Source organism: Microtus pennsylvanicus, chromosome 11 (assembly GCF_037038515.1).
Source record: "Microtus pennsylvanicus isolate mMicPen1 chromosome 11, mMicPen1.hap1, whole genome shotgun sequence".
Lineage (NCBI taxonomy): Eukaryota > Metazoa > Chordata > Mammalia > Rodentia > Cricetidae > Microtus > Microtus pennsylvanicus.
In genome coordinates this window covers 19,582,225-19,598,995 of record NC_134589.1, presented here as the reverse complement: position 1 = coordinate 19,598,995, position 16,771 = coordinate 19,582,225, and the positions used below count along the sequence as shown (strand labels likewise).

Sequence of the window (16,771 nt, the reverse complement as noted above, 5' to 3'; positions counted from 1 at the left end):
ATACAAGGCTGTCTCAAGGGTAAAAAAGAAAGTGGCAGCCGGGCGGTGGTGGCGCATGCCTTTAATCCCAGCACTCGGGAGGCAGAGGCAGGCGGATCTCTGTGAGTTTGAGGCCAGCCTGGTCTACAGAGCTAGTTCCAAAGCCACAGAGAAACCCTGTCTCGAAAAACAAAAACAAAAACAAAAAAAAGCTACGGAGAAACCCTGTCTCGAAAAATCAAAAATAAATAAATAAATAAATAAAATAAAAAAAGAAAAAAGAAAGTGGCAGCTGGTAGGTTAGTTGTCTACCAGTCCAGTGTGCACAGAGCTCGGGTTCAGTCCCCAGACCATCATCAGGCGCTGGTGACACAATACCAGTAGATATCTACCTGAAAAGAACAAACCCAACACAGATGACTGTGATCCCAGCACTCAGAAGGGAGTTGGAACTCCATGACTTCAAGGCCACCTTGGTCTATAAAGCAAGTTCCAGGTCTGCTAGGGCCAGAGTTAGACCCTGTCTCAAACACAAGAATCAATCCTATGGATGGATGCACAGTTGCTTATGCACACTCAGGGACATGCACCTGCCTCCACCCCATACATATATCAGGAGTCAAAATGAGGAGCTGGAGAGATGGCTCAGTGGTTAAGAGCATTTGCTGCTCTTCCAGAGGACCTGAGTTCACTTCTCAACACCCAGATCAGGCGGTTCACAACCATCTGCAGCTGTTGCTTCAGGGGATGCAATGCCTCTGACTTCTGTGGGTCCCCCCAACTCGTTAAGTACTGTGCTGGCTAGTTTTTTGTTTTTTGTTTTTTTTTTTGCTGGCTAGTTTTTGTCAACTTCACACAATCTACACATATCTGCAAGGAGGGAATAGGAATTGAGAGAATGACTCGGTAAGAGTAGCCTGATTCTGTCAGTTATGGAGCTGTGAGCTGAAACAAACCCTTTCCTCCCCAAGTCGTTTTGCTCAGTGTTTTATCACAGTGACAACCCTAAGACACTACGACAACCCTAAGACACTCACAAACCCACATGCAAACTCATATTAAAAATAATTCTTTAAGTTGGGTGGTGGTGTCGCACATCTTCAATCCTAGACACTAGGGAGGCAGATCTCTAGATTAGAGGCCAACCTGGTCTACAGAGAAAGTTCCAGGACAGCCAGAACTACACAGAGAGATCCTGCCTTGAAACAGAAACAAATAAAAGAAATAAACAAGAAATAAAAGACTATGACGCTACATCTCTAATGGCATCACTTAGGAAGCTCAGCAGGAGAGCCAACAGTCCAAGGTCAGCCTAGACTACAATGTAAGATCCTGCCTCAAAAATACTAAAAAAGGGGCCAGCAAGATGGAGAGATGGCTCAGTGGGTAAAGCTGACAGTCAACATTGGCCTCCGTGTGTCACAAGATGGAGAGATGGCTCAGTGGGTAAAGCTGACATTCAACATTGGCCTCCGTGTGTCACAAGATGGAGAGATGGCTCAGTGGGTAAAGCTGACAGTCAACATTGGCCTCCGTGTGTCACAAGATGGAGAGATGGCTCAGTGGGTAAAGCTGACAGTCAACATTGGCCTCCGTGTGTCACAAGATGGAGAGATGGCTCAGTGGGTAAAGCTGACAGTCAACATTGGCCTCCGTGTGTCACAAGATGGAGAGATGGCTCAGTGGGTAAAGCTGACAGTCAACATTGGCCTCCGTGTGTCACAAGGGTGGGAGAGAACTGAATCCACAAAGTTGTCTTCTGACCAGCTCGTGTGCCAAAGCATGTGTATGCTCACACACATACATCACACACAAATAAAAATGAATAAAACCAGGTCTCAGCTGGGCAGTGGTGCTGAATGCCTTTAATTCCAACACAGGGGAGGCAAAGAGGCAGGTTATCCTTGTGAATTCAAGGTCAGGCTGGTCTACGTAGTGAGTTCCAAGCCAGACAGGGTTATATAATAGAGAGACCCTGTCTCAAAAAACAAAACAAACAAAAGAACGCAAAAATAACGACAAAGGAATATAAATAATTATAATAATAATGACTCTAAATAATAATAATAATAACAACAACTCTACAATCAGAAACTTCAGGACAGCTTTCAGCCTTACAAGTATGAGACGCTAATGTCTATCATGGGGAATCTGGGGCACGCCCAGAAGGTACCAGATGGGATCTGCTGAGCCCTCTGTGGCTCAGCTCCTAAAAGTCCTGCCTGCAAGCCAGGCCTACTTACCACACCACGATCTCCCAGGTCCAAGGCATCCCAGGTGAAGCCCTGGGGTAGAGTGTAGGGCTCTTGGCGAATGTTGTCCTTGTCAGGTTCCACTGGCCCATGGGTATTTACCACTTCACCTAGAAGAGCACAGCCAGGAATCAACTGTCGGCCAGCACGGGGGAGGGAGAGCACGTTTAAGACATTCACTGGAAGGTTGGGGATGAGGCTCACCTGCTAGTGTTGTCAACTTGCTTGTACAAAGGCCTGGGTGTGAACAAGGTACTACATACCCTGGGCACACCTATAACAGCACTTGGTAGAAGCCCAAGGGTCAGAACTTCAAGGTCATCTTCTACTACACAGTGAGTTTAAGGCCAGTCTGGGCTACATGAGACCTTATATGAAGAAAAAAAATCACCAGAGCTAATTTCCCATCCCTAGAACTGTGTAGCTGAAGAACACTCCATGCCCAGCAATTGTAGACTCTCCAGTTACCTTGGTCCCTAGTTGAGGGCCAATGTATGGCAAAACCTCAGGAGCCTCTCTGGGATCCAGGTGGTTCATTTTTGGAAATCCTTGTAAATCTCCCTTGGGCTCCTGAATGACAAACGCTCATCACTGCTGATCTGGCTTCCTGCCTCCTGGTTGGTGCAGAGTGTCGTCTTGTTCTAGCTCAGACACCCTTCCCTGACTTGGGGAGATTTGTAAGGAGCTGCAACAAGCCTGCCTTTGTGTAAAGAGCAAAGGCCTGGGCTCACTCCTCAGTCAGATGATGGCTTCTAGGAGCCAGGCTCTCTCGGCCTTACAGCCTCAGCTTCCAGCCCCGTGGGCCAGCTAACAGCCCCTGCCAGCTCAGGGCCTCGGTGCTTTCAGCCCTACGAATGCCTCCAGGCTGAATCACAGGTCTGCAGACGCTGTGCCTGGAAGCCTCCCTCTGAAAGGGCCCCTCCTCCGTGGGAGAGCTTGGGAGGCTGAGAAGAAGGGGAGAAGAGAAACTAGATGAGGCTGGAGAGGAAAGAGGCTGTCAAAGAGTCAAAGTTTTGTTTTTTTAAGAGAGAAGAATGCTAAGTAGCCCAGAGGCTGGCCTTGGGCTCATAGCAATCCTCCTGTCTCAGCCTCCTAATGCTGGATTATAGGTATGCACCAGATACCCAGCCCTCTGAGTACTTTTAAGCACCTTCCAGTTGTCCAGTCCCTTACTTCCTGTACTAGAGGAGTCGAGCCCCCCATGGCAGCGGTGCAGAGCCAAGAGCAGCATGAGATGGAGACCAGCTATGAGTTGCAGAGGGACAGGTAGAGCTGCGGGGAAGAAAGGCTCCTGCACTCTCAACAAGGAAAGAATGACATGATCTCAAGAGGGACACACTCATTCAGGGCGTGTAACAACTGCTCCTGACCAAAGCTTCTGAAGCTGCAAGCCATACTGAGTAGGGGGTGTCAAGAAAATTTTGGTAATTGTATAAGGTTTTGAACATACATACCAAAAACAAATTGAAAATTAAACATGTACCAAGTCTGTGATATTCTAGGCAGTGTTATGTGGCTTCACTGTTGCCTTGGCTCTGAATACACATACACATGGGCATGTTGCATGCTGCATGCCAACATGCCATGAAATACCAATAAACTGTCATAGAAACGCTGGCTCAGGGCGGCTGGAAGACGATGTGGTGATTAGGAGCACTGCTATACTTCAGAGGACTCTGGCTCAGTTCCTGACACTATGTCAGGTGGCTCATAATGGACCCGTAAGACCAGTTCCAGGGGATGTGGTACACGGCACCCTTTTCTAGCCTCTGAGGGTAAACACACACCTAACACACACACAGGTGTAGGCACATACAATTTTAAACTTCTTTATTTTTTTATGTGTATGAGTGTTTTGCCTGCTTGTATGTATATGTACCATATGTGTGCCTAGAGCCCATGTAAGTCAGAAGAAGGGGTAAGATCCTCTGGAACCGGAGTTATGGATGGTTTGCATACCATAGGTTCTGGAAACTGAACCTGGGTCCTCTGCAAGAACAAGTGTTCTTAACCATGAGCTATCTCTCCAGCCCCCACATAAATAAAACATCCTGTTTTACAGCAAAGTCAGACTCCATGCCAGTGAGATTCAGTTCTTTATGTGAAAATAAGAAGCATATCTAGCCGGGCAGTGGTGGTACACATCTTTAATCCCAGGACTTGGAAATAGAGGACTTGTGAGTTTCAGGCCAACCTGGTCTACAGAGTGAGTTCCAGGACAGCCAGAGCACTTTGTTCCACAGAGAAACCCTGTCTCAAAAAACAGCAACAAAAAAAGCATACCCTTATGGAAATGCTTTTTTGAGACATGATCTCATGTAGTTCAGTCTGACTTCAAATTCACTGCATATTGGAGGCTAGCTTTGAACTCTTGATTTAATTTTCCACAATATTTTCATTAGAAAATTTCTTACAGTGTATCTGAACACATCCACCACCAAACCTCTCCCATTACCACTTTCTTAACAATTCCCATCCAGCTTGAGATTTTATTTCTCTTTCTCCACTGAGGCCAGTTTTTGTTGCGCAGCTAGTGATGGAGTGGGCTGTCCTGGTGTGCGGTTAACCCGCAGGGGTCAGACCACTAAAGAAAGCTGACCCTCCCTCTCCCAGCAGCTATCAAATGCCAACAGTTCCCACGCAAAGCTGAGGTTTCGTCCGGAAGAGCTAGTGTAAGCCCTGCACATGCTGTCACAATCGCCGTGAGTTCACACATGCCCTGTAGGGTCTGCAGAACACTTTTCCTTCCCTCCTCTTCTCTGAAGATCTCCGAACCTTAGGAGGAGCGGTGTGACATGAATACCCCACTTAGGGCCGAGCACCCAGCAGCCCTTTACTTTCTGCACACTGATCAGGTCTCAACTCTGCAAATTACCTTCTACTTCAGGAGAAACTTCTCAGATGAGGGTATTTTTATCAAAGATACATATTTTCCATGAGTGACACATTGTATAAGTTGTATAAATCCTAAGAGGTCCTAAGAGGGCACTGGATCCCCTGGAGCTGCTACTCAGGCAGCTATGATTTGTCTCATGGGGATGGTGGTAATAAACTCGTCATCTATAACCTCTGAGCCATCTCTCCAGTCCTTCTAACTCCACTTCTCAAGTGTTGAGATTACAGCTGTACATTACCATGCTCAGCCTGGAAATTTGGTTTTATCTTCCATGCCACAGTATGCACGTGGAAGTCAGAAGACAGGCTGCAAGAAGTCATTTTTCTCTTTCCATCAAGTTCTAGGGATCAAACTCAGGTTATGAGGTTTGGCAGCACCGAGCTGTTCCTATACATTGAGCCGTCCTTATACACTGAGCCGTTCCTGTACACCGAGCCGTCCCTATACACTGAGCTGTCCCTATACACCACAAGCTTCCAGGTTAAAAGGAATCACTAATGGGCAATGGCGGCGCACACCTCTAATCCCAGCACTCAGGATGCAGAGGCAGGCGGATCTCTGTGAGTTCAAAGCCAGCCTGGTCTACAGAGTGAGTTCCAGGACAGCCAGGACTACACAAGAGAAACCCTGTCATGAAAACTAAACAAAAGAAACAATAAATAAATAAGAAAGAAAGAAAAGAAAAGAAAAGGAGTCCCAAGTGGAGAAAGTTTAAAATGCGCTGGTCCAGACTGAAAACCGTCTGGAGGACTTCACAAGCAAACTTTCAGGGATTCTAAACTATGAACAATTCTAGGCCTCTTCAGCAGAACAGAGTTTAATTAAAAATCTCCCTAAAGGTGAGATGTGTTATAAACACAGCATGCTTTTTTATTTTTTGAGACAAGGTCTTGCTACACTATCCAGACTGGCCTTTAATTCATTCTGTCTGTGGCTCAAGCTGGCCTTGACTCTGTGCTGCTTCTGCCTCTACCTCCCAAGTGGCAGGGATAGCAGCTCTATGTCACAAAGAGCTCCATCTCAACACAACATGCTGCATGACCTTTACAGTCAATAGCCCCCACGAACCACGAGAACAGTAGCTCATGCCTGTAATCCCACAGTTTAGACAGCTGAGGCAGTAGGGCTGGCCACAAGTTCAAGGACCCCGTCTTGAAAACAAAAAGCCACTTCAAGATAAACCAAACCTCCCTGTTTAAGTGGGAGAAAAGAAAGTAACCACACAGAACCATTCTCCGGGTCTGCAGAAGGGAAAGGAGAGGCCTCTGCCGTGAAGAATAGTTTAAGCTTAGAGGGTGAAGGTGGAGCCTCTTATCCCCTGACCCAGTGAAACAGAATTCTTAATTTCTGACTGGCCACGGGTCAGACAAGACCAAATCTTTTTTTTTTTTTTTTTTATCTTGACTCATGTCTTCACCAGCTCCTATTGTCTGGGCTGGAGCAAGGCTATTTTCTTCCAAATTCCTCATGAGCCTTCACCCAAGGGACTACCTAAAAACCGGGCCAGATCACAGAGCAGCCTATGGGAACCTCACCCAAGGCAGAGCGAGAGACTCTTCCCATGCTTCTGGCTCCTTAGCAGGCTCACTGCAGCTATGGGGAGCAGACAGACAAAGGCTTCTGGAATTGGGGCACATGCATCCCCTCAATGTTCCCTTCCCCCTGCTTTATCTCACCATCGTATCGGTGTTGTTGCCAAGCTGACAACTACATCTCTCCAAAGCAGAGCTTGTTTCGTTTTGTTCTGTTTTGGAGACAGGATCTCGCGACACAACCCTGGCTGTTCTGGAACTTTCTATGTAGACCAGGCTGTTCTGAAGTTCACAGAGATACCTCTGCCTCCAGAGTGCTGGGACTAAAGGATGCGCCACCATGCCAGGCTATTTTTACTTTAAAACTGGTTACCCATCATTACACCAACCACTTGCAGTCAGGAAGCACCTGTTCTATCTGCTGTCTACCTCTGCAGACAAATGTTGTTGGACACAGCTGTCTTTTCACATCCTGGTATTTGACTTGTCTTTGCCCTCCCAACCCACAATGTACCAGAAGCTGATGTTATTGGAGAGGACCAGTAACACTGAACACTTGACCATCACTTTCATTTAGTGTTAGAGCATGTGTTTGGGGTGGAGAGATGCTGCAGAGGACCCGAATTCAGTCCCCAGTGCGTGTACTGGGTGGCTCACAACTGCCTACTACGTCTGTATTACAGGCACACAGACACACAGACAAATATTTCAAAAAATTATAAATATTTTAAAAAACATAACAACTCGGGAGGCAGAGGCAGGCGGATCTCTGTGAGTTCGAGACCAGCCTGGTCTACAGAGCGAGTTCCAGGACAGGCTCCAAAGCTACAGAGAAACCCTGCCTCGAAAAACAAAACAAAAAAAAAAAAAAAAAAAAAGAAAACATAACAAGAAAACACAATAACACAATTTATTTCCTCAACTACATATATGTAAGAATCGGGTCCCCAACAGTCCCAAAAGCAAAGCTCAATCACTTATAAAACCTTTGTTCACCAGGAGCTGAGGTCAGCAGCCAAGGTCAGCTGTGGTTCAGGCCTAGCAGATGTCTCTAACTCCAGTATGTGCAGTAGCTTCTGAATACATTTGGGATTTCTGTCTAATCCCTTTACAAGTTTATTATAGCATTTTTTAAAAATATTTCTTTATTATGTATACAGTATTTTATCTGTGTGTATGCCTGCAGGCCAGAAGAGGACACCAGACCTCATTACAGATGGTTGTGAGCCACCATGTGGTTGCTGGGAATTGAACTCAGGACCTTTGGAAGAGCAGCCAATGCTCTTAACCACTGAGCCATCTCTCCAGCCCCTTATTATAGCATTTAAAAAAAAATTATTTATCATGTATACAGTGTTCTATCTGCATATATGCCTGAAGGCCAGAAGGAGGCACCAGATCTCATTATAGATGGTTGTGAGCCACCACGTAGTTGCTGAGACTTGAACTCAGGACTTCCAGCCCTATTACAGCACTTTTTACTTTAGTTTTATTTTGAGACAGGGCCTCACTATGTAGCTCCAACTGGACTGAAATTTCCCTTGCAGACCAGACTGTCTAAAACACAGAGACCCACTTGTTTCTGCCTCCTGGTACTGGAAATAAAGGAGTATGCCACCACTTCTGACTTCATTGTGGGTTTTTGTTTGTTTTTCAAGACGGTGTTTCCCTGTGTAACTCTGAAGGCTATCTTGGAACTCACTCTGTAGACCAGGCTGGCCTCGAACTCAGAGATCCACCTGCCTCTGCCTCCCGAGTGCTGGGATTAAATGTATGCGCCACCACCGCCTGGCTCATTGTGACTTTTTAAGAGTACCTGACGAAAAATATGGTAGTCTTGGAGTTGAGCCATGACTGTTAGTTGAATTTAGCAAGCAGGCATTAGCTGAGAGAAAGCAGGAGTCTGGGTACTCTTCACACTACAGAGTTCACATTTGTCCACACAAACAGTCCCTCATTAACCTAGGTGGGAAGACAGCCTCAGGAACAGCAGCCCCACTCATGATGCACTAAGACCCCGCTCTCTATAGATTTAAGATGCTGATGGACTAAAAGAACCGTCGTCTGTTCTGTGTGAGCTGCTGTAAAACACTAAGGTCTCTGAACAACAGCCTCTCATATGCTCCTTCTAAAGACAACCCTCCAGAAACAGTCACCAAAGATCTACAGGGCCTTACCGCCTTCCCTTATGAAACTTCCACAGAAACACAGCTAAGACACATTCCTTACTCCACTTGCAAAAGGAAATACATACCCAATTTGGGGACTGGCTGTGTGTCCCAGAACTGGTAGCTTCGTTTGCTGGCCTCCTCCATGGTTTTGGCAGGTCCCTGACCCACTGAGAACAGCTCAATGGCCTTTTGTATTTCCTGGATTCTCTCTGCTGGCAAAGAGTTCATCTGGGCAAGACAGTTGGAAAAAGAAAAGACCCATTGTATTAGCTAAACTTATGAATCATTATGGGTTCAAGAGTTAGCTAGGCCAGGTGTGGTAAAGCACACCTTTAATCCCAGCACTGGTAGGCAGAGACAGGCAAATCTCTGTGAGCTAGCTTAGTTTACACAGAGAGTTCCTGGCCAATCAGTGCTCAATAGTGAGACCTTGTCTCAAACAAACAAAAAGAGTTAGTTTGATATAGAAATATACATCTGTAATACTAGCTCTCAGGAGGCAGAGGCAGGAGGATTAGAAGTCTGAGGCCCATCTTGGCTACATGTAACCCTGTATCAAAACACTAAGAGTTCAGGACTATAGAGATAGCGCAGTTAGTAAAGAGCTTGCCATTCTAGCATGCGGATCTGAGTTTGGTCTCCAGCACCAAGATAAAAAAGTTGACAATGGTGGTATATGCAGAATCCCACCGCTGGGAAGGTGAGACTAGGAGGATCCCTGAGGGCCTGCTACTCAACCAATCTAGCCAAATCATGAAGCTCCAGATTCAATGAGAAACCCATCTCAAAAATAAGGTGGCAAAGAAGGGCATGGTGGCTCATGCCTTTAATCCCAGCACTCGGGAGGCAGAGGCAAGTGGATCTCTGAATTCATGGTTAGCCTGGTCCATAGAGTGCGTTCCAGGACAGCAAGAACTGCTATACAGAGAAATTCTGTCTTGAAAAACCAAAAACAAAATAAAAATAAAAAATAAATCAAAAAGGGGCCGAAGAGAAGAGCATGTCTGCTCTTCCAAAGGACGGGGTTTAATTTCCAGCACCCACATGGCAGCTCACAACTGTCTATGGCTCTAGTTTCAGGGGTTCCAACACTCTCTTCTGGCCTCCATAGACACTGCACACATGTGATATATAGATATACATGAAGGTAAAATGCCTAGACACATAAAAGTAATCAACCGCATTCCCTTAACTATAATCCTTGCTATAATAGTTTTAATCTAAAAATGTGAGAAGTATCTAGAATCCCAGACTTGTTTGGATACAAGTTCTAAAACCATAGACATCTTTCAAAAAGTAAAATTGGAAGCTGATAAGATGGCTCAGTGGGTAAAGGCATTTCCTGCCAAGACTGATGACCTAAATTCAGTGCCCAGGACACACGTGGTAGAAGGAGAGACCCTACTGCCAAAAGTTACCCTTGAACTTCTATAAACAGGCTGTATATGTACCTTGCCTGGTATGAAGAAGCATGTCATCCACATACATAGACACACCTACATCCCCTGCCACAGGGCAAAACTGGGGGTTAGAGATGCAGCTTAGTGGTAAAGCACCTGCCATGTATGTGTAAGACTGTGTGGGGTTCAAGCCCTGGGATCACAAAAACAAAACATAAAAAAGCAAAAAAGCATAAAAATTCAATTACATATCATTCTCCAAGTTATTCTTTAAAAAAATATGCCCTTTGCTTCCAGTAGAAGATAGAAAAAAAAAATATGCCTTAGGTCAGGCCTGGTGGCACACACTTCTAACCCAGGAAGCCAGAGGGTCTGTGTAAATTCCAGATCAGCCTGCTTTATACAAATATGCCTTAGGTCAGGTCTGGTGGCACACACTCCTAACCCAGGAAGCCAGAGGGTCTGTGTAAATTCCAGATCATCCTGGCTTATACAGCAAGTTTCATATCAGCCTGATCTACACAGCAAGTTCCAGGCCAACCGGGGCTGCACAAACAAACCTGAAACCTATGCACTTGAAGGGACTTAGGGGTGGGGCTCAGTAGCGGAGCATGGTTAGTGTGCGGGAAGCTCCCGGTTGGATCCTTAGCACATTAATCCCAGTAATTCAGATCTTATCCGCACGGAGACATACTACAAAACTGTGCCTACAAATGCAGGCTGTTCTCAAACCCAGCCCGACTGGTTAACTGATGGGAATTCAGTAGTTCTCAACTTCCCCAATGCTGTGACCCTTTAACACAGTTCCTCATGTTGTGGTGACCCCAGCCATAAAATTATTTCATTGCTACTTCATAACTATAATTTTGCTACTGTTACGAATCATAATGTAATTATCTGATATGGGCCTCCAATGTGGTCATGACCCATAGGTTGACAAACACTGCTAATGACTTTCTTTTAAATTAAAAAAATTATTTTGTTGTTGTTGGGGGGGCGGGGCGTGGCACGCCTTTAATCGCAGCACTTGGGAGGTAGAGGCAGGCAGATCTCTGAGTTTGAGGTCAGCGTGGTCTACAGAGTGAGTTCCAGGGTAGTCAGGGCTACACAGTGAAACCCTGTCTGAAAGAAAATAAAACCAAACCAAACCAAAATATTTATATATATTGCATGTGTGTGCATATGCATGTGCCATACTCTGTGTGTGTGTGTGTGTGTGTGTGTGTGCGCGCGCGCGCGCGTGCGCGCGCGCAAAGATCAAAGAATAACTTTCAGGAGTCAGTTCTCTCCTTGCACTGAGTGGGTCCAATGGACCAAACTCAGGACATCAGGCCTGGCTGCAAGAGACTTAAGATGAGAAGACAAGAGCACTGCTCTAAGAAGCAGGGGCTGCCACACCATCAGCCCACGGCACCTGACACACACAGGCAATGCGTGTCTGAGATTCTGAGGGTACTGCGCTTGAGGGTTGGGTCTTCTAAGGTACCCAGAGCAGCTTTACCACCAAGGCCTAGGGCACACAGGACAGGCAGCACTGAAGTTCTTCCATCCTTAAATACAGTGGAGATGATCAGTTTAAATTGTTCCTACACGTTTACCTCAAAACTCGTCACAGGCTGATCCTGGGGATATGTGTTACCTTCACAGGCTGATCCTGGGCCGAATCTGTGTCATTGCCTTTCTCTTTCTTCTTCTTCTGTTTCTTCTTCTTCTTTTTGGCTCCAGTGTCATTGGCTGGACTCAAGCCACTGTAAGACAAAATAAACACTGATGGAGTCCTAAAAAAATCAAAGGCTTTAAACTACACCGACAAAAGGCTTTTCTGTAGAGCAGACCCTTCCTAATCAAGCCTGTTGGCTCCAGAAGCGGACTGGAGAATCCAGCTCCCAGAAGGGGTATTTGGAGGACACTAGCAAGCACAGCTCCCCTCCCCACTCCCACCCACCAGCTCCCCAGGGAGGAGACACTGTGTAAGGCATGTCCTATTTACTTCCAAGGGTCTTTTCTGTTCTTGCGTTCATTCATTCATTCACTCACTCATTCATTGAGACAGGGTCTCAAGCAGCCAAGGCTGACCTCCATCAATGACTTTGAACTTCTGATTCCCCTCCAGAATGCTGAAATTACAGGTACCTCACCCACCTGGTTTATGGGTTCAAACCCAAAGCTTCTTGTATGCAAAGAAAGCATTCTACCACCTGAACTGCATTCCCAATCTCTCTCTCTCTCTTTTTTTAAAGATTTATTTATTTATTATGTGCACAGTATTGTCAGTATTCTGTCTGCATGTATCCCTGCATGCCAGAAGAGGGCACCATATCTCATTACAGATAGTTGTGAGCCACCATGTGGTTGCTGGGAATTGAACTCAAGACCTTTCGAAGAGCAGGCAGGTGCTCTTAACCACTGAGCCATCTCTCCAGCCCTCTTTTTTTTTTTTTTTGAGACAAGGTCTTGCTGTGTAACCTTGGCTAACCTCATACTCAGTATGTATCTCAGGCTGGACTTGAACTTATAGCAATCCTCCTGCCTCAGCTTTCTGAGAGCTGGGATGATGGATATGAGCCACCACATCCTTTTCTGGGAGGTGGGAGGGATATGTACTCACTTCTTCAGATTGCCACGCTGCACTAAAGACAACGACATCTGTCAACACTGTGTTGGTACCAACACCACTTCCTTAGGGCCCTAAATGAAAAAAGGCAGCCAAAAGACAGTAGCAGTCTTTAGGGAATCCTTTGCCCCGACTTCTCCAAGTGTACCATATTTACTGGGTTTCCCCAACTGGACCTAAGCACAGCCAGTATGGAAAAGAGCAGGATGAAGAGTCTGACATTACTGCAGCCCATGCCCAAAATGGTCAATAGAGACATTCCTGAACGAGACATTAGGCAGCAAGACTGAGTGGTCACTGATGGCAAACCGTGAACTAGGAATGATGGGAAAACCAACCACAACAGTCTCACGCACCTACTTGTACCACAAATACATGAAAACTCATGCATGTGGAAGCAGTGAAGGGACTCCTCATGCTGCTTTCCTTTAGTAAGACATGGGAAAGCAGTTTCCTAGCTACGTTAAAATCAAAACTAGACCAGGCATGGTGTCACACAGTTGCTAGTAGAGCACCTGGGAGGCTGAGGTGGAGACAAGGTAAACTGACGTGGTGGTGGTGGTGGTGCACATCTTAATCCCAGCATGCAGGAGGCAGATCTCTGCGAATTCAAGGCTAGCCTCATTTACACAGCAAGTTCCAGGCCAGCCAGGGCTACATTGTAAAACCCTACCTTAAAAAATAAAAAAAAAGACACGGTGGCTCTTAGTCCCAGGCAAATCTGGAGGAGAACACAGAAAGTTCCAGGCTAGGCTAAGTTACAGGGCATGACACTGTTCTTAAAAAAATTAATTTTTAAAAAATATTTATTTATTTATTATGGATACAATATTCTGTTTGCATATATGCCTACAGGCTAGAAGAGGGCACCACACCCCATTACAGATGGTTGTGAGCCACCATGTGGTTGCTGGGAATCAAACTCAGGTCCTTTGGAAGAGCACGCAATGCTCTTAACTGCTGAGCTATCTCTCCAGCCCTCTCAAAAAAATTAATTTAAAAGAGGAAACAGATACTTCAGGGTTTCAAAGTGTCTTGTGGTTATTTGAATATTAACGCAACTGATAAATGCTATCAGTAGTAATAAGTATACATAAATAAAGATAAAGCAATCTGTAGACACACATGTCCAATTCTTGGGCTGAGGCTGTAGCTCAGTGGCAAGAGTAGTTCCCTAGCATGCTCTAGACAACAGATTTTATCCCCAGTACTAGAGGGGAAAAAAGGTGGGGGTGGATCTGGAAGATATACACTGTCATCTCTTTGTATGTGGAGTCTCCAAATTTTAATCCTCTTATTCCATAGACAGGATTTAGGAGACTGTAGAAGGATTATGAAGCCAAGGAGTTCTAGTAAAGGCTGGATTTCTCTTTCTCAGACGAGCAAATGGTCATCAAGTCTGAACACAAACGCTCCTAGCGAGTATTCTATTAGTGAGACGCAGAAGGTACAACACAGAGGGGACTGATGACATTCAGAGATGGAAAAGCAAGCAGATGCTCAGCCAATCTTCCAAGGCCACAACAGATAGGAGCCAGTCACTCACGACCTCATATAACTTCCACTTCCTCTTTTCTTTTAAAATAAATTTATTTTTATTTTATGTGCATTGGTGTTTTGCCTGCATGTATGTCTGTGTGGGGATGTCAGATCCTGAAGTTAAAGACAGTTGTGAGCTGCCATGTGGGTGCTGGGAATTAAACCCTGGCCCTTTGGAGTTAAGAGTCAGTGCTCTTAACTGCTGAGCCATTTCTCCAGCTCCCAGATAATTGTCTCTCTCTCTTTTTTTTTAAGATTTATTTTTTTATGTAGTGATTTGCCTACATGTATCCCTGCAGGCCAGAAGAGGGCACCAGATCTCATTACAGATGGCTGTGAGCCACCACGTGGTTGCTGGGAATTGAACTCAGGACCTCTGGAAGAAAACTCAGAGCTCTCAACCTCTGAGTCACCTCCTCAGTCCTAGATAACGTCCTCTTAATAACTCACTTGTTACCCTATGTAACCCCATCAGAACCTGTCACAACTCTGCAGTCTTCTCATTTCCGAGATATTCTCTTCAGTCTCAGGATTATGTGAGCACTGAAAAGCTACGTTACTGTATTTTATTCATATCAGTACACAGAATGAATTATCAGGGCCCTGTGTCTGAGTTAACGTACAAATCTTTTGTCCTTCAATTAACTCCATAGACCATGCTGGCCTTGAACTTGGAGATCCGCCCACCTCTGCCTCCTGGGTGCTGGGATTAAAGGCGTGTGCCACCATCACCTGGCTGATACAAATCATTTTTATTTCATTTTGTGGAAAAATAATCAAGGGCTGGAGAAATGGCTCAGTGTTTAAGAGCACTGACTGCTCTTCCAGAGGACCAGGATTCAATTCCCAGCACCCACATGGCAGCTCACAACTGTCTGAAAATCCAGTTCTAGGGGATCTGACACCTTCACACCAATGCACATAAAATAGAGATAAATAAATCATAAAAAAATTTAAAAAAAGAAAGAAAAATAACCAAAAGGTGAAGGTAAAGAAATGCTACATCCAGGTGTGGTAGGTCATCTTTGGGAAACTGAGGCAGGATTATGGCTATAGATTCAAGGCCACCCTGGTCAACAAGGGGAATTCCAGGCCAAGCAGGGACCTTACAAGACCATGTCTCAAACCATGAAAAATAACTATAAAAAGAAATTGTTGCATATCAGTTAACCAATTGGATATTTAATAAACACAATTTTATATGGCAATAAATGACCCCTCTCCACTTTATAAGCCTTTACAAAGTATACAAAATCATTATAGAATGTCTTCCTACCTGAGCATGGTAGCACGAGCCTATGACCCCGAGTACCTTGGGAGGCAAAGGCAGGAAGATCATTCCAAATTTGTGGCTGTCTTGGTCTACAGAATGAGTCCAGGCCAGCCAGGACTACATAGTGAAAGTTGGTCAGTCAGTCTACCGACCGAGCCTCTTCAGAAAAGAGGCTGTGTGCACTGTGCACTGTCACACGGCTTGACCCCACATCTGCGGAGAGGTCACAGGCTGCACTTGTTCTGTTTTTGGAGTAAGCTGATTTGTTTTGTTTTGAGACAAAGTCTCTCTGTAGACCAGGTTGGCCTTCAACTCAAAGAGATCCTCCCACCTCTACCTCCCAAGTCCTACGACAAAAGGCGTGCAATCCCACACCTGGCTTTATGTTTGTTTGGGTTTTTTTTTGTTTTTTGAATTTTCGAGACAGGGTTTCTCTGTGGCTTTGGAGCCTGTCCTGGAACTAGCTCTGTAGACCAGGCTGGTCTCGAACTCACAGAGATCCGCCTGCCTCTGCCTCCCAAGTGCTGGGATTAAAGGCGTGCGCCACCACCGCCCGGCTCTGGCTTTATGTTTGTTCTTGGCTTTTCTTTTCTTTTTTTTTTTTTTTTTGGTTTTTCGAGACAGGGTTTCACTGTGGCTTTGGAGCCTGTCCTGGAATGTTCTTGGCTTTTCAAGATAGGGTTTCTTTTTGTAGCTCTGGCTGTCCTGGAACTCACTCGGTAGACTAGGCTGGGTTCAAACTCATAGAGCTCTGTCTGCCTCTGCCTCCTGACTGTTGGGATTAAAACCACCACTGCCCGATGGCTTTATGTTTTAACTTTGTAATTCATTCTTTTGAGGTGTTGGGCCACAACTATGAAAACACACGAAGCTGCCATGGTCTTACAGACAACAAGCCCCAAAGAGAGAGACAACTGAATCAGAGGAGATACCAAGGAGTCTAGTCCCATGATCTTTCAAGACAATTATGATAACTTAATCATTCCTAAGACCCGGAGGTCAGAGGCCTTGAAAACACGCAGCTCGCCTGCTGAGGGACTGGCGCTGAGCAAAGCTGCGCAGCATTACTACTGACTTAGGAGGATGAGAGGAGACTGCTTGGGCCAAGGAGTTTT

At 45.5% G+C, this 16,771-nt stretch overlaps 1 protein-coding gene across 1 annotated transcript in view; it reads right to left on the bottom strand.

Annotated features, from left to right (window-relative positions):
• Positions 1–16,771, bottom strand: part of Nmt1 (N-myristoyltransferase 1) — a 36,693-nt gene that overhangs the window by 9,783 nt on the left and 10,139 nt on the right. Inside the window, exons 2-4 of the mRNA XM_075990588.1 lie at positions 11,870–11,978; positions 8,914–9,058; positions 2,223–2,341 (exon numbers count right to left, since the gene is read on the bottom strand). Of these exons, the coding sequence (XP_075846703.1) occupies positions 2,223–2,341; positions 8,914–9,058; positions 11,870–11,978 (373 nt within the window). The remainder of the gene's footprint in view (positions 1–2,222; positions 2,342–8,913; positions 9,059–11,869; positions 11,979–16,771) is intronic.